Genomic DNA, 24907 nt, shown 5'->3' with positions numbered 1-24907 from the left:
TCAGATGTGTTAAATTTTGACTTAAATGGGCCAAAAGGCTTCGTGTTCAGATGGATTTCTTTGATGTTAGAGTATTTATTTTCCTCTCTGCATCCTCAGGGCACTGCTGGACCAGACCCCTCCACCGTGTATGTGGACATGAAGTCTCTGCGCCACGACAGGTAAGACTGGAAACCCCTAACTGTCCCATGATCCATGATTGTTCAGATCAAACAGAATGATTGACAGGTCCGTCTTTTGTTTGTGTCACTCAGGGTGAGGCTGGTGGAGCGAGGAGCGCCACAGAGTCTTCCTCTCATGGAGTCAGGCACTGTAAGTATTGATTGTTGTTAAAACCCTGGTGAGTGCGAGGCTCTCACTGGCCACAGACCCACAGGAAGTAGAGGAGCTGGTTTTATCTGTGAAGCTAAAGTCCCACTTTGTGTTTCCTCTTAGATGCTTCCAGGAGTGAGGGTCATCATAGTGAACCCGGAGACCAGAGGCCCGCTGGGAGATTCACATCTCGGAGAGGTGAGTGAGCAGAGAGGATCATGGGATGCTGATGTTTACGCCATTTCACCTTTGTTTTAATATTCCTCTTATGATTCTGCAACAAAGTGGTTCCACCCATACAGAGCTAAGTGAGCAAAGCTATTTAAACAGAATCATTCATTTGAATTGGAGCTGCATCTATTATGTTCATTGATTCATCGTTAACATAATTGATCATACTAAACAAAGGCACTATGCTGGTTTTTAGCCTCTCACATATTGAGATTCTCTGTTTTATAACACATTCAAGTGAATATCTTTGTTTTGAGCGGACAAAACAAGACACTTACAGACTTCCCTTTGGACTTTACGGATCTAGGATTGACATTTTCACAATTTGCTGACATTTTATAAACCAAATGATTGATTGATTTGTCTGAAACTTGATTGTAAGATTATTCATAATGAAATTAAGCCCTTTTTTATTTCTCATTATTGTTAAAAATGACGTCATTCACCTTTTGTGTGTCAGATCTGGGTGAGCAGCACTCACAGTGCCAGTGGCTACTACACCATCTACGGGGAGGAGAGCCTGCAGGCGGATCACTTCAACACCAAACTCACCTTCGGGGAGCCCCACACCCTGTGGGCCAGGACGGGGTACCTGGGCTTCATCAAGAGGACGGAGCTGCTGGACGCCAGCGGAGGTAAGAGGACATTTACAAACAGCTGACCTCATTCACTGCCTTTTTGCGATATCAACATATCCTTTTGTTGCAAAGCTCCTGAAACTCTTCTCTTCTCTGCTGCAGATCGTCATGATGCCTTGTTCGTGGTGGGCTCTCTTGATGAAACGCTGGAGTTGAGGGGGCTGCGCTATCACCCGATCGACATCGAGACGTCTGTCTCACGAGCCCACCGCTGCATCGCAGAAAGGTGAGGCTCTTTATTGGAGATATATTTAGAATGATATATTTGTTCTTTACATCTCACTAAGAAAGACAGCATAACAATGACATAATTGGGCCATTGTAGGTGTAAAAATAAAATGACGAAGCCGGAGGATGATGTAATATTTAATAAAAACATTGATATACTTTAAGATTAAAGTGGTAAATGAAGTATAAAATAGGATTTAGCAATAAGAAAATACTTGTGATCTTTGCCCCAAAGGAGCGTTTCATACCTATTAAACAAAAAACACATTTTAATTTCAAATGATGCGATAGCTTTTGTAAATCAGGACTCTGAAAAGAATCGACAGATGCAATATATGTTCTGTATTTCCTTATTTAAGAGAAAATTCCCATTAACTCTTTCTATCTCAGAAAATATCAAAAGGTTTGTATCGTAAATGTATGACTTGAATCTTAGAAAATATATATTTTCTCATTGTTTTTATTAGATTTTGTATCTATAATATTTCTTACACACCGCTGTGCGATAGCCTGTAGTTCACACACTAACAGAGATCACATGACCCCTCTCCCCTCAGCGCTGTGTTTACGTGGACCAACCTGCTGGTGGTGGTGGCGGAGCTGAGCGGCTCGGAGCAGGAGGCCTTGGACCTGGTGCCCCTGGTCACCAACGTGGTCCTGGAGGAGCACCACCTCATCGTGGGGGTGGTGGTCATCGTGGACCCCGGGGTGATCCCCATCAACTCCAGGGGGGAGAAGCAGAGGATGCACCTGCGAGACTCCTTCCTGGCCGACCAACTGGACCCTATCTACGTGGCCTACAACATGTGATTCACCAACCAATGGAAATGTAGAAAAACTGAGCCGGGCTCTGAGAACAGACGTGAGGGAGTAGGACTGGGGGGGTGCGTTCAGTAGCAGCCCCCATTTTAAAGCTCACACACACATTCAAAACACCAAACAATGTGGGAATGCAAATACAGCTCGAGTACTGTCAGCAGAACGTGCTTCCCTCTCAGAAACTGAAATCGATCTTCATCCCACTTCACGCAAAATCATGTTTTTTAAAGACATTTTAATTACACGCTTTCATCCAAGAGGCAAATCCACCCCTCCTTCCATTCCTTGGTTTTTATCCTGATCCATTTATCATCGTGTGCTTCTCTTGTTTTTTTTAACCCCTCGATTCTTGAGGGCAGGAACTGCTAAGAGGAGCTGGAACTTTCCCCCTCTTTGCACTTTAAGTCCTCGCGCCTCTGAGTCCACTTCCTGTCTCACCTGCCTCAAGAGACACTTCCCCCCATGTTTTCTGCTTTCATGAGAGCAAATCCGCATCAGTATTAAAAAGTACCACCAGCGGGTGCAGTAAACCACCAGATGCCCCGTGGCTCTCACCGCCCATCACATACTGGGTTTTTTAGCAGACATGCTGCCGGCATTCACACGTTGCAAAATGTCCTAAAAAAATACACTTGAATTGTTTGTTGGTGTGGGAAAAGAAAGACGTTCTTCTTAGACGTACAAACCTCGATATTAGGGGCGATCTTCGACGGGCAGAAAACAAAAGGATTCACTTTTGGTGCAAGTCGGTCCGTTAGATAGTTCTGATGATTGTGAAGTGCTTATGCATTTTTTTTAAAGCAACACTTTTCTAAAGAAGAGCTTAAGTGTGCATGCTTATTTGAAATGCAATCAATGTTAACATGCAGGTTAACAAAAGAAAAGAAAACAACTGTTAGCTGTGGACTCTGTTGGTCAGTCCTCATTAGAGTGTAATATAATAGAAAGCTCCAGAACAAAGTGGACCTTAAGTAGAGATTTTCTTCCGGTCAACAGGATAACAGCAGTTTGCAGGCCATAATAGAGCCGCTAGCTTGCAGTCGGTGTGTAGTTTCCCATGATAGAGCAAGGAGCATCCTTCACCACATGTTAGCGTTACAGCCGGTTACACTCATGTAGATCTTCAGAAGGCAAGTCAGTGCCTTTTACTGCACCATGGTGATATTCACAGTATGATTACAAACAGTCTAAAAAAGAAAATATCAGAACTTTGCCTTACTAAACCTGTGGAACTTCAGTACTTTTTTATGTTGAATCCCTCATTTCTAGCAGTGCTATTAGTGTATTTAAAGGACTATTCCAACTTTTTCACATGTGGAATCTGACGGCAGTTTATAACTCATATAATTTTTCTTTTTAGAGGAAGGGGGAGGGGCGGTTTCTTGTTCTTTTTGCTAAGACGTTTGCGGTCATGCCTTTCTCATTTCATATCATGATCATTGAAACCAATTCTGAATGTCTGTAACACTGAAAAAAAACGAATTAGGAATGAACAACAATCAGTAAGCAAACCGTGATTTAAAAAAAGAAAAAAATGGCAGAACCCTCCTTTATAAAAAAAAATTCCAAATGGAGGCAATAAATGAGGGTAAGGATGTTGTCTGTATACTGTATTTTAGAGGTCAAATATTACTGGTGTTAATGTGTACATGGATATGAACGTTGTCGAAAATACTTGACTGATCTTTCATACTTGACAGCATTTTTCTGCATTGTTAATTTAAAGGTTTCACATTGCAAGAGAGAAGAAAAGGTTTCAGATTACTTTGGCAGGAACAATGTGCACTTTCCCATTATCATTTGAATGTGTGTGTGCGTGCATGAGAGAATGTGTGTGTGTGTTTCCGGCTTACTCAGTGATATTTGGCTTATCTGGTGCAACAAGTTTTGTTTTTTGTAACAAGAATATTGAACATTTCCTTTTTTTTTTTTTTTACGTCGCCACCACTGTATTGTTTTTCTTTCCAATCAAGATTGGAATCGGATATAGTTTTTAGCAGTTTCTTCAATATTTTACTGATTTAAATTTTTTTACTCTCTAATACTTTAAAACGGCACAACTTCTGCAAACAGCTGGTTTGATTTTGAAGCAGCTTGGCATTCAGCACAAAAAACATGAACCACTTTTCATTCAGTGACGGACACTGAGGACTTGTATGCGAGCCAGTACGTGTGGCACGTTAGAATAACTCATAAATAACAAAGTGAAGCTTCTGAGCTGCTGTGTGAAAATTGCTTTGTTGCTACTGTTTAACTCCGACAAGTTTTAATAAAGTTTTATAATGTCATGTTGGCCTTCAAGCCTTTTCAATAGACATTGGTGCTATTCAATAAGGGAAGGTTGACAGGCTTCTGTCCTCCAATGTCGTAACAAACAAGGTCTCTTCCTGGATGCCCTTTATGTGTGAAAATCAGTCATTCTTTTTCCATGCCAACATCTCACTCTATTGTTCATCATCACCAGTTTTCGTTGAGATCTGATGAAAACGTTCTCAACAGGCAACAACTCAACACGAACAATGCAACCTGACATATCCACCGTTTCCATTTGAATATTTATTTCAGTTTTCAAGGTGTCGTGTTGTGAAGAATAGCGTTTCATTTCAAACCTCCAAAGTTATTCTAAGCACAAATGTACATGTGAGGTAATGAAATTAGAATCTTTCACACAAAAGAAAACTCAAGGGCCCACAATGTATACCTCAGCGACTGTCTGTTCACTATGCATCGTCGAGCTGCAGCAGAGACATTCTCATCTAGTCAATGGTGCGATAACTTCTAACAACATGTCTTACTTGACAAAAAACACTGTCACACTGTCATTGGATGTGTTTCATGTCAAATAAAAAAAATCCTTTGTCAGAACTTTCTGGTGCTTTCTTCTTTTTCACATCTTCTGGAAGTTTCACGAAGCAGCATCTTCCTTCCACCAGGGGGCAGGCTAATTGCTCACTTTCTGATATGCCATGCAGGCTGCTGTTGTAAATGTAAATAGACGGTCCAGCTTAATAAAAAAGATAAACAGCAGCCAGAGAGATTTAACAGTACAGACTTGCATGTTAGAATAAGGTTGTTTATATATGAATGGCTTATAGCTGACTTCTGCTTAAAGGCTTATGAACCCTCAAATCCTTTTTGAAGAAGGCCTTATTAGGAAGTGTAATGTATTAAACGACACATACATATATAAATTCATGTTAATTTTAAAGCTGAACTAACTGACTTTTTGAATCACACTACCACAAATATTGCCACTTAAACATTAAAGTGTTCATTTCAAACCTTAATTGACCCGATTTCTTAATTCTCGCATTCAACCTAATCAGTTCTTGATATATGGAAAGCCCTGTTCTTACTCATCCCCTATTTAACTTTTTATGCAATTTAATGTAATATTTTATTGTATTTTTAAAATATGTGTTTTACAAATGATTGGATCCAGAGGGGCATTTGGTTTTCAAAACAGTAGTCAGCAAAGCCAATAAAAATCATCCAATAAATAAACAACGTAAATAAATACATAAAACATACAGTTACATCATAATCTCTCGTGAAACAAGAAAACATGTTTGTCACAGAACACAGTTGCCACTTGAGTAAGAGGTTGATTAAGAAATGTTGTGTTCAAGGCAACTGAGAAAGCTTGTGTAGAATAAACAGGCTGGTCATGCTAACTCGTAATGATTGTAAAGTAAAAGATGTCATGAGTCAGAGAAACGTCTCATGTTCAAAATGTGAACAGTCTGATGTAAAGCAGTGATGTTTATTGCTGTCAGACAGTGTGGAGCAGCATCAGAGCGACACTGAGCAGCTCTGGGATCAGTCTCATGTTCAGTCTGTGTGCAGCTGATTCTGTCTGATCCTGAATCCAATCTGCAAACCTGCTGGTCCTGGCGTACACCCCCGGCTTGTGAGGACGTCCACACTCGTGACCGAAGCTCGTCACTCCGACCACATAAAACTTGTCCTCGTCCTCACTGTAGCACTGCAGCGGCCCCCCGCTGTCCCCCTGAGGCACACACAGAGAGAGCAGTCATGTCTTACTGACATTAAACCTGAAGGAAGTTTTGGAAATGTTTCAAAGAATAATCACCTGGCAGGAATCAGCCGCCCCGCTCTCCAGTCCAGCGCAGATCATGTTTTCAGTGATGAAGCCGCTGTACCAGCTGATCCTGTTACATGTCCTCCTGTCAATGAGCTCCACCTCCACTTCCTGCAATCTGTTCATCAGCCTGCCTGCAGTCATTAACACCAGAGACGGATGATGACACATTAGGCCCCCCACTCTGTCTGACCAACATGTCATTAAGACATGCAATGGTTACGGTATACTTTTGAATGTTACATTTTTTTGAACAAGTTACTGATTCACAAAACATCCAGACAACTGGAAATACAGCCTTGAATAAAAAAATGACATATGCCTGCTGTCATCACAGGTTACTTTAATTAGATCTTGTAATTATGGTTACTTTGTACTCGTGCTAATCTTGAACCAGGTATTTTGGGGAGTGCTACTACATGTACTGTATGTGTGGCTTCAGAGGAATTGGAATACAGTCTGATAAAGAGATGTTTAGTGTCAGCTAGGTCTACAAAATTTAAAAATATTATATCGATTATGATCCGTCTGTTAAGACTGTACATCGTGAGTAAAAAACAAATCCTTTTGCAATGATTCAGGATCATCATCATACCCTTTAAAATAAACATTTTTTAAACCAACCTTTGAAATAGGGGCTCCCCCATCCGCTGATGAAGCAGTGGCTGAAGTTGAGGAATGACTCCTGAGCGTCGTATAGAGGGGTGCAGACCGGCTGGACGTGGTCGGTGAAGTTGAAGGGAGCGCTGAGCAGCAGGAGAGTCACATCATTGTCAGCCGTGACGTTGTTGTAGTCCTTGTGTATTCTCACTTCCCTGATGGAGCGGATCTGGGTTCCATCTCCTGGAGCAGATAACACATTAAGTCCGGCCACCACACTGAAATAACTTCTGCGGACCCTTCTGGACACAGAACAGAGACAGCAATACATGTCATTTGAAACATTTTAATGTTCATGATGCTGATGATGCTTTTCCCTTTACAAACAGAGACAGCTGTTTACTATCCCATTCTACATACATATTGTCTGTTTTTGTTGGTGTTGGATTTACAAGGCGATAAAATACAACTGATATTTGTAATCTCTGTTTAAAAGATCTTATTGGACATTCCTATACGGATATACTTGCATACACACTTACTCAAAGGTAAATAAATCACACAAACTCAGAGGTGGGTCAAACTAGGCCAAATCATAGCAGCATTTCTCAAACTCTAATCAAGGATGAATGTATGGGCCACTATTTCCAAGAGCCCCAAAACTCTAACTGTGCTGTTAGTTTTGTGTAATTTGGGATTTGGAAACCATCTTCTAACCGGCTAGCATAACATTAAACACAAGTAGTATTGCTTCTTCACAACCTATAAAACCTGTATTGATGAAGCGCAAATAAAGAAAGCAAAATAGTGACATCTATCGACCCCTGCTCATTGGTTGCATTCAGGACACCCTGATGGGAAATACTGATGCACCTCTCAGAATCAGAATCAGAAACAGGTTTATAACCAGGTACTTTGACACGCACGAGGAACAAGGAACTTGATGTCATGGTGCATACATAAAAGTAAAACAAAAATTAAAAACACAGACAGAGAACAATTTTAAGAAAACTATAATAACATAATAAAATAATAAAAATAATAAAAAAATATAGTATTATAGTATAGTATATTTATATAGAAATAGAATGGAATAAAAATATGTGCAGTAAAAAAAACTGATATTGTGTACATTGTCTGCACTACACTCTATATGTATGATGTATGTTTGGTTTTAACTTCTGACCATTGCTATTTGTAGATGTGTTGGTGTTTGGCTTCTTATTTTTTCCACATATTAAATAGAATATATTCTTAAAAGCTGTGCACATACACCTTGGTCACAGATGATGTGGCCTCTTTAAAAAAAAATGTTGAGTCACATATAACATTGTTGGGTCCCGGACATCATTAAATAAAAAAATAAATATATAATCTTATTTTATTGAATAGACCTCCTTTTTGGTCAACGGTACCTGATTGAACTTTTTGTGTCAGACGCCCAAAAACTGTGAATTCCTCGTTATGAATTCACTTCAGACTCAAAGTCTCCATAGTGTGTTTACATTATTTTGTGTAATCCATGGGCACACATGCAGAGTTACTTATGTCCATGTGAGTGCAGCTCAGTGAGGTGTGTCAGTTATACTCACAGGTACCTCTTGAAGCAGTGTGCTGCAGTGAGCACCAAGAGTCTGCTGATGATGGTCCCGCCGCAGTGATGCCTGGACCTGATCTGGATGCTGACCTGCCAGGGCCAAGCCCCCTCAAGAGCCTCCCAGCCCCCCACTATACGAGACTCACCAGGGGGGCTGACCAGGGGCCGCTGCCCACAGCCTCAAAAACACACAAAGTTTACATGTCATTTATGATATTACACACTTGCTAATGGTTCTGATACAATTAGCCAAACAACTGAAAATCAGTCCACAACTAAAGTATATTGATAATAAGAACCCATTTAAATGATTTATCAAGCAAAATTAGATTTCTTGGGGTTTAGACTCTCAAATTGTACTTTTTTTATATATAATATGACTTTATAAACTGTTGGTATGACACAAAAAACAATGTCACTACTATAGGATCACCAGCAGGAAAACAACAAACCTCTCTTTCGTACAATGTTTACCTTTTGTGCTATAGTTTTTGGTTACTCATTTCATTTCAAACCTTTATTTAACCAGATTGGTCCCATTGAGATCAGAGATCTCTTTTTCAAGGGAGACCTGCAGCATATAGGTTCCACCTAGGTTACAGCTAGGGTGGAAGATGTGTTATATTTGTTGATATACTGTTTACATTGCAAGAAAAGTCATTAAATGACAATGACAAACATCTGTTACCTGTGCAGGCCCGGTTCCAGAACAAAATGACTCAGGGTGCATCTGAGATTAGAGAGGGTGCTATTTTTATATGTGGGGAGTGGACCTAACATCCTCTAGGGGGACCGGGGGCATGCTCCCCTGGGAAGTTTTTTTTTTTAATATTGAAGTTAAAAGCATCAATCTGGTGCACTTTGAGAGCAAAATGAAGAGATCTATGGATACATCTCAACACCCATATGAAACAGAACTGTAAACAGATTTACTTTTTCTTTATGGATATATTCCCCTTTTAAACTGTATTCTTGTTTTACTGTCATATAGTATTTCATTTTTAGGGAGTGAGTTACTCAGATGAGTACCATGAGACAGCGGTTGGTACTCTGGAACAGTTGTGGTGCAGGCATCTGACATACTTGAACCGAAATGTCTACATGCATAGCAGAAGATGGCATCGTTTTTACATGAATATTCCAGCCAATCTCTGTTTTGAAACCGTGAGCTGCAAAATGAGTGCCTTACCCCACTGTACAGGCGAGTTGGGAACTTTTTTAAATATACCTGGGCAGGCTCTGTTTTGCCGAGGTCCTCTAGCACTTGCGGGCCGCCGAGGGGTGGCGGTGTTTGGGGCAACGAAGACGGCTGCGGCTGCTCTGCCTCCTTGGGCGAGGCGGGCAAAGCCGGCGAGTCGGGCGGGAGGACGTTAGTCTCCACGACAGTGGCCACTGGTAACGTAATGTCCCCATGATCTGAACTGTTATTACCTGCAGTAGATGCAGTGTTACTGCTGGTGAGAAGGGCTGGTTGTTTTAACCATCTTCTGATGTCCATCATTGACTAAATTAGTATTACTACAATTATTATTATTGTTATTATATAAGTAATATTTTTCACTTAAACATTTTTTTTTTTCACTTTTCATTTTTCAAATGATGGTGCATAACAACTCAACTGAGGGTGCAATGCACCCTTATGCACCCCCGTAGAATCGGGCCTGTACCTGTCACAGGACTATCTACCTGTATAACTGCGCGCACTCTGCTCGTGCACTGGTTGCGCGTCACCGGAGTCTTGCACGCGCTGCTAGCTTGACAGCTGTGAATATAAAATATCCATCTCGTTGTTTACGTTTTCTACGATAATTTCACGTTCATAATTATACTTTTGAAGTGTCTTTAGAGGGCTGTCAATGTTGCAAACGTACCGCCTTTCTCGTCGGATTTAGTAACTTTTGGAGTTAGTATTGCTAGATAACGTTACTTTTTTTGGAAGACAGTTGGCACCATTTAGCTGGAGTTTTCTGTTGCATCATTTAAAAAGTAGCTAACTATTGCTGTCCTACCCAAGCTGCAACGATATATGCTAAAATGAAGCGTGATGATAGTACAAATACAGTCATAAAGATAGCAAAATTACACACTAATCTTAACCTAAACAACAATGGTTTTTTCTACGTTACGTTTGTTAACAGCAAGCATGGCCGTACAAGCAAAACTCCTGCCTCAAAGAAACTGAGCGTAAGTGAGTGTTATGAATAAAAAATGTTTTTAGTAGCTTTCAATATTATGTTAACTATTTTACCAAAAGTAAGCTACATACTGTTGATGTAAATATTACCTTCTCAGGTAGAAGAAAATAAACTTTTCAAGTTTGTAAATGTTAGTTTATGGATCCTTTTATGGTCAACTTCACATTTTGACTTTATAGCCATTTGTCTAACAAGAGACTAATTGAGTGTTTAGAATAGCTAACTGTTGGCTCTTCTAATGGTCGCCCTTTCAGAGGGAGCTGATTTGTTTTCATCAAAAAGTGACATGTTATTCTTTAAAATATATTTTTGTATAGTTACTTCCACATTTCCCTCTCCTGATCCTGGCTGTACTCACTGTCCTTTGGTAAAGTTGGATCATCTAAACACAGCGTGGTCCCAAACAGCAGCAGCAGCAGCAGTTTGAACTCCATTTAGTTTAACTCCTGAACACTTTTTTTTTGACCACCTTCCAGCCAATGACGTCATGTGCAGGTGCGTAATTTTTTTTAAATAACAACATTATTATATCAAACAATAAAATAAAAATATTACATACAATTATTATTATATTTTGTACAATGTAGCTGAAATTATGTAACACACACACGCACGCACGCACGCGCGCGCGCGCACACACATGTTTTTATTATCGGTCATTTGAATATACAAAGGCATCACACACATAATGTAGTCCCCAACCTATCGAGAAATAATAGAGGAAAAAGGTTTTAAACTTTTTTTACACACTAATTTCATGAGATATGTGCACTTATTTTCTTGCTTATTTACATTATTGCATGCCATAAAATCATCTATTTATTACCTACGTATCGAGCATGTTTCACATACACATGTTGCGTTTGTGCTAATATGTTTTAACCTAAAGGATTATAATTTATAGTAATGATAACCCAAAAGCAGCAGGTTTTCACTGGGCATATCTAGTTAAAATATAAAAGCTTTTACTGCTAAACAAAGCTCTTACACTGTCAAAAAAAACACTTTTATAGTTATGTTATTTGGCCTTTTATAAAATATGTTTATTAAGGCTTTCAGACGGTCACAAGGACAAACGCCTGATAGTCATCACGGCGTTACATAATCCATTTATCACCAGGCAATGTTCAATTTGACAAATGTTCTGAGTCAGTATCAGTAAATCAATAAAGTACATGAGTATCAAAATAGTTTGATTATTCCTAAATGCAATAAAGTTCCAGTTCCTGACACACACACGCACGCACACACGCACGCGCACGCGCACACACACACACACACACACACACACACACACACACACACACACACACACACACACACACACACACACACACACACACACACACACACACACACACACACACACACAGGGGGCAGTTTTCCAGATGGGGGAGCTGGTCATTTGCATATTAATTTGTTTTTTTTAACAGCAGAATGCAGGGGGAGGCAGCAGTCTGAGGCAGAGGTTATTAATAAAGATAGTTTTACAATAACTTAGATGAGAAGCGCCATATTTTAAAAATATGTGCATGTGAGGATAAACCGGATCACTTTTAGGTAAGTGTCTTAATTAATGTATTTCCCAAAGCAAATGGTCATATTATGTGAGGTAAACGTTGCATGATTTTGGCATTTTCACATGAATTTACATGTGTATCACAGATTTATCTCAGTGTCTTGTGGAAGCAGTTTCTGTGCCCAATGCCTGCCAGCAAATTACATTCCTGCACTACAAACTGCACACAAAGTGAGCCGATCTGTTTTCTTTCCACAATCTCACACAGGCTCATCTCCGAGCCCGGTGAGCTGTTTCTGGTGAACCACACAGTGAGGTTTGAGGCTGCAGGCGTAAATGACCTTTAGGATTTCACCAAACGCACTTGCAGACACTCCCTTACATTCAGCTGAGAGTCATCAATTATGGACTGCTCGCGCTGAGGGGGGAAGATAGCGGCAACAATATGGCGACAACCACAGTTTCTCCCCAATCTTTTCCACATCTGCACTCCTGCCACGGCTTCCCAGATTCATTGTAACGCTTACAAAGTGAGTATCCTTCATTTCTAACCGTTTGAGAAGACGGTGCATATGCTGTTTGGTGAGGGGAGGTTTTCTCGCTGTCGGTATCCTTGCGTAAATGTCGCAGAGCTGCACACTGCCCCGCATCTTTTTTTGGAGCTGGATGGGAGAGGGTGTCTGAGCTTGGTGAGCATCTATTGGCTGGACCAGGGCACACACAACGAAATGTGTCAATCAGTTTATGTCTTTCGCAAGGAATTGATCGGATTGTTTATTTCGTCGAGCATCCGAGGCGTTCATTAAACCTTTGTCAGAGAAAATGTCCCGCAGGTTAGGCATCAGGTAGAGCGCCGTCTGACTGATCCAGCCCCCAAAAAAACGAAACAGGAGATGTTTTTGCCATTTTATACCCTCCGGACTACAGGATGGGGCTCATGAATCACCATACTGCTTCGATGCTATGTGAGTAGCCTGATCGTTTCACCAGCAATAGCCAATACATTTACATTCCTCCAGGTGATTTTGGTGTGGCAGCCTCCTCTGTTCTCTAATCGTCTTATTTGTTATGTTTAACGCAATATTCCAGACTGTAAGTGTGAGTGTCAAGCTGCTGTTTAGCTTCATGCTCTCGGCTATCTTGTGCACAGATAGAGCCCTTATTGATTTGGCACTCGACATGGCTTCACGGGTGTGGTGCAGATCCTTCAAGGCAACGCGCAAAAAAAACCACCATATCCCCGAAAAGGAAAAAATGAATCGTGATTTGCTTGGTGTGGTTCTTCAACATCAGGGACATATTGCCGTGATTTATTGTGATACATCGACATTACACCTGTTACTTTGACACATCCACGTTTGCGTGACATTTCAAACATACAAACCTCCCACTGCAGCAATATTGCTTTGGTTAATTTGTTTGAGAGCACCGTGTACCTTAATGCTTCTCACTTTACTATGCAATGCAACACATTTGATTGCACACAATGGCGTCCACAGCCCTCCTTCCTACTTAACAGGTTTAGGGAACAAGTGTTAATTTGGTCTCTAAAATTAGGAACTGAGACGATACCAACATTTGTCTGTTTTTTCTGTGGAAATTAAAAACCTGGATGTAAGCAATGTGCAACTCTCGAGACTGAGACACAAGACGAGTGTTGTCATCATGACTTAGCCTAACATTGGAGAGAATTGAAGGATCATCTGCAGGCCTTTACAAGCGTCGAGGGGATAGCACAGCTAGAACACAGAAAACGGGTTTTCCCTGTCAGATCGGCTATGATTTTGTTCTCTCTATCAACCCTGCATGTATGCATTCGTGCATGTGTGTTTGCGCGCACCCGTGTGGTGCTGAAGCGGACAGCGCCAGCAGAGCAGCAGAAGGCTCAGAGACAGTGAGGTTCCGGGGTCCATTTTAAAACAGACGTCTTGGCTCACAGGCTGCATGTTTTCATGTGTGGAGCCTTTGCTGTGTGATATCTGCTTTACACGTCGAGCATGTTTAATGATGCTGTGTTATGCAAGAGGGGAGCAGGGGAGTGACAGGCCACCAGATAGGGTGGATAGCGATCTCTATATTAAGGCTGCTTTGCCTCCACTGAAAAACAGCTTTGTGTGAAATGACAGTGGGATTGACGGTGACATGTAGACCCAATTATTCCAGCCATCTTCCAAATGTCTCTGTTCAGGTGTGGCTCTGCTTGTGAACTCCTTTCACTTAAGTATATTGACCCTGACATGTCCTGCAGCTCAAAACAGTTGTCATGTTACCAGCATAGCCTTTTACATTTAAGTGAGCTGCAAAAAGGCTTGAGTCATGCAGCCATTAAGTGCTCTGGATTTCCTGTTAGCGTTTTCACAGCTATTAAAAAAATAATTGGGAGTAAAATCATTAAATGGGTCTTTGTTGGGAGAGGAAATATACAGTATTTCAGATATTAAAACAATAAGACACTATTATTGGTGCATTTGGTGAGATTTCTGACAGGGAATGCAGAACCTGCTCACCTTTAGTACCTTTTTTGAACGCTCCATTGTAGCCACTACTTTTGTGTAGATTCAGTTTTCATGTAAAATAATACTTTGTTTTAAGGTTCCAGTTTCCTCTGTTGACGTTAACTGATTGTTGAACACAACTCTGTTCATGTTTCCACCTCCCCTAACTGGGAAAAGGGAGGAAGATAATGAATGAGGAGGTAGCTTAATATCCTTAAAAGGATATAATTACTGTGGCTTTGGCAGCCATCTGCTTTGTTTTGACTGATCAAAATGATACCTGTGAACATATAATAAAAGGTGTTATAAAACACCAAATATAAACAGATCTATTTATATCTATAGTTATTTAAAGAGAGACATAAATACTTGTCTATAGGCAGCGAGTGTTGAAGAGGGTTGAGGTAAACATCTCTTTAGCTGCTGAACAGTCTTGTTCTCCCTATGTGCATTGACAGCTATGCAAACATTGTGTGTAATATATATAGTTGTATACAATATATATAAACCACTATCATGAACCATCAAATGTCCTGTACAATGTTGTCTCCTTGTTGTAGTCTTCTGTTTTCGGGCAAATGCTTTTATTTATTGTTAAATTGTTAAAAAAAAAGAAAGGGAATATTACAAATAAATAATGTTGCAAATGATGCATCATAAGGGCAGCCATTTTTGTAGTATCCTATCTAGTAGTAATTTCTTCCATTCTAAAACCAGTGTACAAAAATAATAATCATTTATAGTGTTTGTTTTGCATTTCCTCTATTTGGATCTAGTTGTTTTGAATTAATATTACATGGAACTTCAAAACAAGTGTGTTTTCATAAACATGCATATAGGTGTTTGTGACCTTTAATCTATTTTGGTCCCTTTTGGTTCCAAATCTCTTCCTTTATTCACCACGTTTTCAGGATTATTTCTGAAAAGTAAAATGAGCTACACTTGGATAAATAACTAATAGTATCCAGTTGGGCAACATCAACAAGGTCTTTAGAAGGAAAGTGTTTTGAATGTTTGTCTAACCTCTCCGCTCCGTCTGCTCCACCTGCAGAGCTGCTACTGTGGATGGTACACACCTAAAGACCAGGTAGCTGCAGGATGAAAACATGGCTGCACCCCTTATTGCACCGCCAGGACCTGATAGCTTCAAGAAGTTTACTTTGGAATCTTTGGCGATTATTGAGCTGCGCATCAATGAGGAGAAAAACAGGAAGCCTCCCAAGCAGGACAGCAGCTACCGCGACGATGATGACGAGAACAAGCCCAGACCCAACACTGACCTGGAGGCTGGGCGGAGCCTGCCCTACATCTACGGGGACATCCCTAAGGGAATGGTGGCGGTACCACTGGAGGACCTGGACCCATACTACCTGAATTCTCAGAAAGTGAGTATACCAACAGAGTCACACCAACACATGTTTAGTGATGCTGTCATTTGACATGAATGAGAGCTGATTTAGCCAAAGGATGTTTCTGAATATGGCTGGGTATCGAGCTTTATGGACCAGAAATGTAGCATCCAAAATGTGAAAACGGTTTTAAAAACTGGCATCTGATCAGAGGTCTTCTTTCCTTATTCCTTGATCAGTTTCATTCTCAAGTATTGGTTATAGGTCCTGAAACATTGGTTTCCCAAAATGAATATTTTAAGCAATACCAAGTCTAATTCACAAAATGGTAATCGTCCCACTACCTCAGGTGCCCAAACTCTCAAATTAAGCCTGTTTATTGGACCAAATATTGTAATATAACCTCTCTATTGCCTCTTTTTGCAAGCCAGAACATGTAGGATTACATTAATTTACATCACATCACATCACTGCGCATCTCTCAGTATCTCAGTCTTTTGAGGTGTTGTTATTCAGATTTGGACATTTCTGTAGCATTATTAAAATGAAACGTATTTGCTTCAAACTATCAAAGTGTGAGGCATCTTGATAGATAAGCATTACTTTAAAACATTTTATGATTGAGATAATTGTTGTTTAAATGTGGCCAGAACTTGCATCACTATTTCAGTTTTTTTTATTTTCCCTAAATGATCAGTATACTCGCCGGTATTGTTGCTTACGTATACAGCATAGAAAGGACGTTGTTGTACATCAGCCGAATTCAATTATACATATTAACATCTCAGATAATTGTTAGTATGAGTGGCCTCATGACGTCGAGGTGAGTCATATGATGGCTGGAAGTTACTCAGAGGAGGAGTGACGTGTGGTTTGCGACAGTTGGCTTCCTGGTGTGCTGTGTTTACAGTGATTTGAATGTTATGATAAGAGTGCAGAATATAATGATCTAATCCTCCTTGAAGACCTTTGGGGACTGTGAGAGTCCAGCTCTCGAGTCGTTGAGTGGTCCGTATATCCGATTTGCTTGCAGGGCTTTGGGGAAAAAGGTCAGAAGCAGCAACTGATGAAAGACGGTTGTTCCACATGACAGACTTTCCTAATTGTTCAAAAATAAATTTGTGGCAGGAGCGAAAGGCGGCAGCAACAGTAGGGTGAGAGGAGCCTGGTTGTCTTAGAGGAGAGACGTGTCTCTCTGGGGTATCTGTCCTCCCTGACGCTGTGTGAGGACGGACGGGTGACCTTGAGAGTCCCTGAACATCCCATCATGTGTCCCTGTCAACCAGAACTGTTATAGCAGACTGCATTCATGTCAGATGGCTGTGTCTTGCTCTTGATGGACCAATTGGCCTCTAAATAAAAATGTTTAAAGACATAACATCCATTACTCCAGGATGTTGATGAAGGGTGAAATGAAGGCAATGGAAAGTTCCAAACTTTCATAGCCTTCATTTCCGCCATTTTGTAAAATACCAGCCATGTATGCACTCAAGTGTTGCTGTATTCTGTGTTTTACAATGTGCTTATGTTTACTTTAAAAAAAGCAAGAATACCTAATCATAAAATGGCTGTCTTTAAATGATTGACCTAAGGTCAGTCTAAAGCTGGTGTGTTTATAAACACACTGAAGAGTTAGGCCAAAATCCTCTACCACGGTAACTTCATTTGTTGTCTATTTATAACAAAGAATTATGTAACAAAATTGGCATTTCTATTCAAAATGCTCTCCTCAAATCAGATATCTTTTAAATACTGTTTCACTTTTGTGATGTTGTATAACTCAGTGCCTGTCCACACAGTGTTCCTTAAATATAACAAGTCCTGCCTGAAACCCCCCCCCCCTATAATATCCGTTTAGTCATCATCATTAGCTCAACAGATTTTGTTTTAGACGTGTGTGTGTGTGTGTGTGTGTGTGTGTGTGTGTGTGTGTGTGTGTGTGTGTGTGTGTGTGTGTGTGTGTGTGTGTGTGTGTGTGTGTGTGTGTGTGTGTGTGTGTGTGTGTGTGTGTGTGTGTGTGTGTGTGTGTGTGTGTGTGTGTGTGTGTGTGTGTGTGTGCATTCAGGTGCACAGTATCTGAGTCTCCGTCTGTCTCTGTCTCATTCCTCCCTGTCTTTACACCGTGCACGCTCACTGTTATGTAACACGCCAGCCCAGTGCACAAGGATGAGACACGACTCAGATGGCACGTGGCAAACACATCGATCGATTCGAGGGACTGTTGATAAAAAAAAAGCATGACTGTCACAGATGCATTCGAGTCTTGAGGCTTGTTGTTGCTTCTTGTGTTTTGCTTGTTGTCCCTGAACCTGCCCTTACCAGCAGTCCTGTCAGTTCTCTTCTTGCTGTAAAATGTATTATCTGTTCAATTTACACACGGCATCTATTGCACGTCTGTCCGTCCTGGGAGAGGGATCCCTCCTCTGTTGCTCTCCCCGAGGTTTCTCCCATTTCCCCCCCTTAAACCGTGGGTTTTCTCTGGAAGTTTTTTCCTTGTACGATGTGAGGGTCTAAGGATAGAGGGTGTCGTTTTTCTCATACTGATATTCTGAACAATCTGTGCTGTTGTATTTGCTGTAAAGTGTCTCTACTGTAGGCTATTTTTATTTTATGTACAGCACTTTGGCTCGACCAAAAATCATTTATAAATGTGCTATATAAATAAAACTTGATTTGATTTGATTCTTCAGGCAAATCTAATTATGGCCCTCAATCTAGTCTCCCTCTTATACCAAAGGGGGCCGATGGTCCTTTGGTTCTGGCAGCTTCCAGCCGCTCTGACATCAGATCAGGAGGTGACCTTGACGGGAGAACACTGCTCCGTATGTCACTGTCACTGAGGGCGACGGGCCGGTTTTTGAAAAAATGTTTGCAGGGAAGGGGTGAATGACTGTAAGGGAAAGCAGTTCATCTTCTCCATGTAAAATCTTAAGCTGAGGGTCCTCTTAGATGGTGTCATATTTGGGACAGAGGGCTGGCAGGCTGAGCTACGTCAAGGTGGGTGTCAGTGTACAAGGCCGGGGGAAACAGATAGTTTTCAAGGAGAGGGGAACGAGACATAGAGATAGGAGGGAAGGAGGGAGGAAGTGAGGACAGGGATAACATGGGCGACATGTGCAGGGGTGCATGAGCACACTTGCTCTCCTTCTTGCTGCAGTCGGGCTTTCTCAAATGTGTTTTTGCTGAGGGAAGACCTAAAGATGCAAAATCAGAAATACTACAGAGCTAATATTCTTTTCTCGAAGTCAAATCAGGCAAAAATAAAATGCTTTCCTGTACCACACCTGTGTATGTGTAATATAAGCAACATCTGTTCATTTGTTTGTGTGGAGCAAAGATAAACAATAAACAGAGACAAACAAATACATATTAACTATACCTATATTAACTCAAACGTCACAGATGGCTTGTGAAGGACCATGGTATAAAGTAAATGTATTCTTAAAGAGCACGGATTACTGTGTAAGGTAGGGCTGTACCCAAATGCTTCCTTCATAACGTCGACATTCAATTCTAAATGCTGCACTCTCTTTTCCTGCATGTGAATTTTGCATTTCTAATAACTCCTCAGAGAAAATACACGATTAGATTTCATTAAAAAAAGACTAACTTGGGCTGCCGGATGGCTCCGTGGTTAGAGTTGGAGGCCCAATGGGCTGAGAGACCAAGAGGTCTGTTGCCTAGTCAAATGGTTTGAATCCAGACCCACCCGAAAACATTTCATTTTTTAAGGTCATTATCCCAAGACATAAGGTAGATACTCTCAAGATGAATTCCAAAACCTTATTACAAATGTGAAGAGGGCATTGGACACATGCACCGTCACAGAAAGTCATGTCCTCCCACAAAGATCAGAGCTTTTCCTTTAGGAGTGTAAACCTAATCTTTTGGATGTAAAATGGAACAAACTGAATATAAGCATGGTGAGGAATACATGAGCAGGTTAGAAGATAGCATGGAAGTTGAGCCCCACGCCAATGGTGTGTGTGTGTGTGTGTGTGTGTGTGTGTGTGTGTGTGTGTGTGTGTGTGTGTGTGTGTGTGTGTGTGTGTGTGTGTGTGTGTGTGTGTGTGTGTGTGTGTGTGTGTGTGTGTGTTTGTGTGTCGCCATTATCCATTTACCAGAAGGGTTGAAAGAAGGGGGCTCTTTGAATGGCTGCTGTGGCCCTCACGGATGCAGCCGCCCTGCCTGATGGCTGGAGCTTCTGTGTTGAAGTGACTCTCCCCCTCTTGCTCTGCCTCCCGCCCATCACCCCTCCCACCCTGCTTCCTGCCCCTCTCCCTGGCTCTGCTGCCTCTGCCTTGCTTCTCCTCGGCCTGCTGCTGCCACAGTTGCTGCCTGCGCTCTCCATCTCTCCATCTTCTGCCTTTCCTCTCCTCTGCTCTCCTCTTTGCTCAGCTCCAGATCATGAAATGTTCAGTAGCTTTGCAGCAGTTAAGTCATGCGTAAAAAGACTTCCAGTCCCTACATATATAGCAGGCATGTGTGGATGTCAACCTTGCTTGCTCTTTTTTTCAGCTTTGTGCATTCTGCTCATGTGTGTGCTTGTGCATTAGGGCTATGTCCGTGTATTTGTTATGCATATGCAAACAACATATGTGTGTAATGGCTGTCATGCTACCAATAACTGGGAGGATTCCATGTGTGTCATTCTGACTGACAATAGTGCTGACTGGGAATGTTTACAGAACATATAAGATATGAACATTAGGGTGAGGCTGCGGCTCTGACCTATAATAGTATCTGGGGAGTAAGAGTATCTAATCGTGTCTAACTGTGCTGGCTTGTTCCGAGTTGTCTTTAGATCTCAGTCAAATTAATATCAGTGAGGTCATGTGACAGAACTGTGTCTCGTCCTCTGGGAAGTAAGGCTCTATAATCAGTGCGATGTTCCTCTCTGAGATTTGTATGTTTTGTGTTCATTTTACACAAGCACCTTCTCTCTGTTAGAAGTATGCAATTTACCTGCAGCCATGTGATCACCGTGAGGCCTTTTACTGTACGTCTCCCTCCCCCCTTTTCCTCCCCCCTTTTCCTCCCCCCTTTTCCTCCCCCTTCTGACTCCACTGTCTCCAGCCTTCAGCCCTGAGCCACCAGCTCGGCAGCGCTCAATGTAGTGAGGGCTGCCTTGTTAAAAGCACAAGGGCCCATATCACTGTATGGAGTCGCATTAAATTTTCAAGCAAAGCGCCATGTTTTATTTAAACAATTATGAGGTTATCCACAAAAAGAGGCTTGCCGGCCTTTCTGGTTTCGGCGTTTCCTTCTCTTGAAACCACCAAAGCCGTTATGTACAGGATGGTGCTGAGTGACTGGGACAACATATGAACATTTCAAACATCCTGGCAGCTATTTCCACTCTGTTCCTCTGTGTTTCAGATCATTTAATGTGACAGAAAGTGCACAACTCACACATGAACTAATGCACAACATATCTTAACATAGTGTCTATATATGTACACAAGTTATGTATGCTGAACTATATGTATGCAGAGAATATACTTGCAACACATAAAATATGATGACATTTGTTTTTTATATGTATTTGTATGTAATTCAGTTCAGTTGGTAAATGTGTTAATCTTATATACAATGTGCATTTGGTAACATTTCTATTTTTGTCTGATTAAGCCATTAATACTCTCTCTCTCCCTCTCTTTTCTTCTTTCCACAGACATTTATAGTACTAAATTCAGGGAAGACAATCTTCCGTTTTAGTGCCACATCTGCCTTGTACTTCATAAATCCTTTAAACCCGTTTAGGCGAGTAGCTATTAAAATTTTGATACATTCATATCCTTTGAAATGGTGTCTTAACAGCAGAGACAAAAGAGTTTCGTGTTCATTATTCATGATATGTTCTGTCGTTCTGCTATTGGTGTTGTCTGTGACTGTAACTTCTGGAGGGGAGAGATACAACTGCTGTATGGATGGAAACTAATAGCATGTCATTATAGACATGTTATCATTGGAAGGGAAGGCTAGCACAAATGATCCTTATCAGTAAACCAGGCGGGACCTCCTTAAGATCCTATTAGGATTTAGCACTGTGCCATCCATCACTGTACCCAGACCAGATATTTGGAGGTTGTACCTGTTCTTATAAAAAGAGAGAGCTGTCAAGTTACTCAAGAGGTGGAAGGAAGTCTATTTTAGAAAACAAGCTGCTGCTGATTGAAGCAGAATTTCCATAAAGTGGTTCAAGTATGCCTATTGATTTACCTCATCGTCAAACCGTTACAACAGGCTGCTCGGACACAAGTATAAAAGAGCCCTCCCCCGACTAAGCCCTGCATTAATATGGGATACAAATGTCAGCCCCATGTAAAACAATTTAGGAAAATCTAAATCTATTAATAAGAGCGACTTTCGTTTCTCCATATTATTAAATGTTAAAAATTCTCTTTAGCTCTAATGTTTGATAAATAAAAAGTTTTGTATTTCCACTATAAATGTACCATATCAATATTTCATGGGTAAAATAATGGTATTTGTGGTACACACCAAACCACCTCCTCTTAAGTGCTATAAGTAGGTCTCATGACATTAACAGTTTACAAAGAGGGCTGTTAAGCTTCAATGGACCACAGCAATCACATTAGATACATACTTAAGCTACTGGCGATGTATTTCATTGTGTTTTACTTCTAAAACAAGGTTTATAATGTTTTTGTTTGCCTGTTTTATTCATATTTTCCTTAACTTGACCCTTACTCTTTTCAGCATGATCATTATGTGTACTATTTTGACCAACTGTATATTCATGACCTTTAGTGATCCTCCTGAGTGGTCAAAACAAGTAGAGTAAGTATCCATTTATTATATTTGCTCAATTGTATGAATGCATGATAACTGCTAGCCCCAGTTTGTTCCCCTGTGATACTCCTACATTGTAGCACAGAGCTGAACATCCAATTTACAAAAACAAATACTGAATGATCTTTGAAAAACCCAGAAGATACAAACTGGAGTTGCCAAATACTATCTCTAGAGAAACTGTTATAATTGTCTGTGATATACACATGTGTTAATTAAAAATGATATACTTGACAATTTACCTTACTTTAGCATCCCAAATGTATCCTGTGCCCTACGCTCCACCTTTTCATTACCTGCATGTGTCATCCGCTAATGGTGCAAAGAAGTGAGTGAGCTTTGATGCAGCTGCTGAACTGATTCTGTCAACACGTTTTCCTTTCAGGTACACATTCACAGGAATTTATACATTTGAGTCTCTTGTAAAAATCTGCGCACGTGGATTCTGTATAGACGGGTTTACATTCCTCAGAGACCCATGGAACTGGTTGGATTTCATGGTCATTTCGATGGCGTAAGTATTTCTTTTATCATTATTATTATTATTAGTATTATGTTAAGGATAGAGGTTGTCGTTTTTTCTCATACTGATATTCTGAACAATCTGTGCTGTTGTATTTGCTGTAAAGTGTCTCTACTGTAGGCTATTTTAATATATGTACAGCACTTTGGCTCGACCAAAAATAGTTTATAAATGTGCTATATAAATAAAACTTGATTTGATGGTATTCTCACTTTCACTTGATGATGAAATTGAGTTACAGTATGTGCACAAATATTTGCATTGTTTTGTTAAAGACGGTGGGTTAAGAAAGTGAGTGTTCAGTGCTACAGATGATTGTTCATCCGTCTGTCTTTTCTTCCTCTCTGTCTGACGATAACTCATCTTCTGTGTTTTCTCCATTGATCCGAGACCTCTCTGGTCTTTCTCTTTGGGAGTTTAAGGTTTCCATCCGACACTCTGCGGCCTCCCTGATAACACCACACCCCAGTCCCTTTCTTAGGATTTATCTTCCTCCTGTCATCTCACTCTCCCTCTCATTCACCTTTTCTCTTTCAGTCTGCAACATTCAGTTTAAGCCCCCGTCTACTGTTCATCACCCCCTTTTTCTACTACAGATTTACCTGCCTCTACATTACCTCATTCATGAATACCCATTAATGATAAGCACCATGCAAAGTACGTCTTCATTGTTTGTAGAGCGGTCACATAGGGCGTCTATGTGTCAACTTACCTTCCCACCTCATACTTTCATGTAAATAACGAGCTGTTGTTACTGTGGTTTGATCCTGCAGGTATATAACAGAGTTTGTAAACCTAGGCAATGTCTCAGCTCTGCGCACGTTCAGGGTGTTGAGGGCATTGAAAACTATTTCTGTTATTCCAGGTAAGACAGGATGGGGCGGGTGATGGTTGGGCGGGGTTGGTGTTAGGTGTGTGTGTCTTTCTTTCCTTTACCTTCCACCCTTCTCCTCAGTGGACAGGCTCTGTGAGTGGCGTCGTTTCCTCCTGGTTCGGTGGTGTTGTGCTCTTGGCGTTTGTGGTTATTGTCATCGTGTTTGTTCTGTGTGTGATCCTTCCCCTGTTTCAGATATATAACAGAGTTTGTGGACCTGGGCAATGTATCTGCGCTGAGAACATTCAGAGTTCTCCGAGCATTGAAAACTATCTCTGTCATTCCAGGTGAGACTCAGTTTAAACACTAAGGCTGATCCTCTCACCCTTTCTTTTCTACTCACTATTATTATGATTACAATTATGATTTAAGCAACAACACAATAATTGGAGACAACCATTTTTTGATTTATTTCTCCTCCAAAATTATCAAAAATGGTACCAATACATTTTTGATAGGCTTTGCAGTCTCCTCTAGTGTCTGCACTCTCTTCTGCCCCAGTAGCACTCTCATTACGAGGCTTGTCTCCAAAGCAGCTGTATTTCCCTTCAGAAATAGTTTGAACCCACTCCTCTCTTACCAGCTTTAGAAAAAACCCTGTTCTGTTAC

General features: G+C 40.9%; 3 protein-coding genes across 8 annotated transcripts in view; 2 read left to right on the top strand and 1 right to left on the bottom strand.

Moving 5' to 3' along the window:
- dip2ba (disco-interacting protein 2 homolog Ba) overlaps window positions 1-5093 on the top strand; it is a 48059-nt gene extending 42966 nt beyond the window's left edge. Inside the window, exons 33-38 of the mRNA XM_034086271.1 lie at window positions 100-161; window positions 255-312; window positions 436-510; window positions 1004-1178; window positions 1284-1407; window positions 1967-5093. Coding sequence (XP_033942162.1) covers window positions 100-161; window positions 255-312; window positions 436-510; window positions 1004-1178; window positions 1284-1407; window positions 1967-2219 — 747 coding nt within the window. The 3' untranslated portion in view covers window positions 2220-5093. The remainder of the gene's footprint in view (window positions 1-99; window positions 162-254; window positions 313-435; window positions 511-1003; window positions 1179-1283; window positions 1408-1966) is intronic.
- Window positions 5094-5972: 879 nt separating this feature from the next.
- LOC117450110 (transmembrane protease serine 11D) lies at window positions 5973-11197 on the bottom strand. Of its 2 annotated transcripts, none has more exons than XM_034088144.2 (5): window positions 11081-11197; window positions 8523-8706; window positions 6955-7232; window positions 6322-6464; window positions 5973-6237 (listed from the first exon to the last, which is right to left on the bottom strand). In XM_034088144.2, exons 1-5 carry the CDS (start codon window positions 11154-11156, stop codon window positions 6001-6003), a joined length of 918 nt encoding a protein of 305 aa, XP_033944035.1. In that variant the 5' UTR covers window positions 11157-11197; the 3' UTR covers window positions 5973-6000. The 2 variants fall into 2 exon arrangements, with proteins under 2 accessions (XP_033944035.1, XP_033944036.1); XM_034088145.2 differs by having other exon boundaries at window positions 8529-8706.
- A 1426-nt stretch (window positions 11198-12623) lies between these two features.
- Window positions 12624-24907, top strand: part of scn8aa (sodium channel, voltage gated, type VIII, alpha subunit a) — a 45181-nt gene continuing 32897 nt past the window's right edge. For 2 of the 5 annotated variants that reach the window (XM_034086506.2, XM_034086501.2), the window contains exons 1-6: window positions 12624-12771; window positions 15788-16121; window positions 21760-21878; window positions 22800-22889; window positions 23287-23415; window positions 24494-24585. In XM_034086506.2, coding sequence (XP_033942397.1) covers window positions 15843-16121; window positions 21760-21878; window positions 22800-22889; window positions 23287-23415; window positions 24494-24585 — 709 coding nt within the window. In that variant the 5' untranslated portion in view covers window positions 12624-12771; window positions 15788-15842. Of the gene's footprint in view, window positions 12772-12908; window positions 13207-15787; window positions 16122-21759; window positions 21879-22799; window positions 22890-23286; window positions 23416-24197; window positions 24290-24493; window positions 24586-24907 lie in introns of those variants that run through there. The other 3 variants (XM_034086507.2, XM_034086505.2, XM_034086503.2) reach the window with 2 other exon arrangements.

The sequence above is a fragment of the Pseudochaenichthys georgianus genome, chromosome 7 (genome assembly GCF_902827115.2).
Source record: "Pseudochaenichthys georgianus chromosome 7, fPseGeo1.2, whole genome shotgun sequence".
NCBI lineage: Eukaryota > Metazoa > Chordata > Actinopteri > Perciformes > Channichthyidae > Pseudochaenichthys > Pseudochaenichthys georgianus.
The sequence above is the reverse complement of the archived record's forward strand: the minus strand, read 5'-3'. Positions and strand labels throughout refer to the sequence as shown.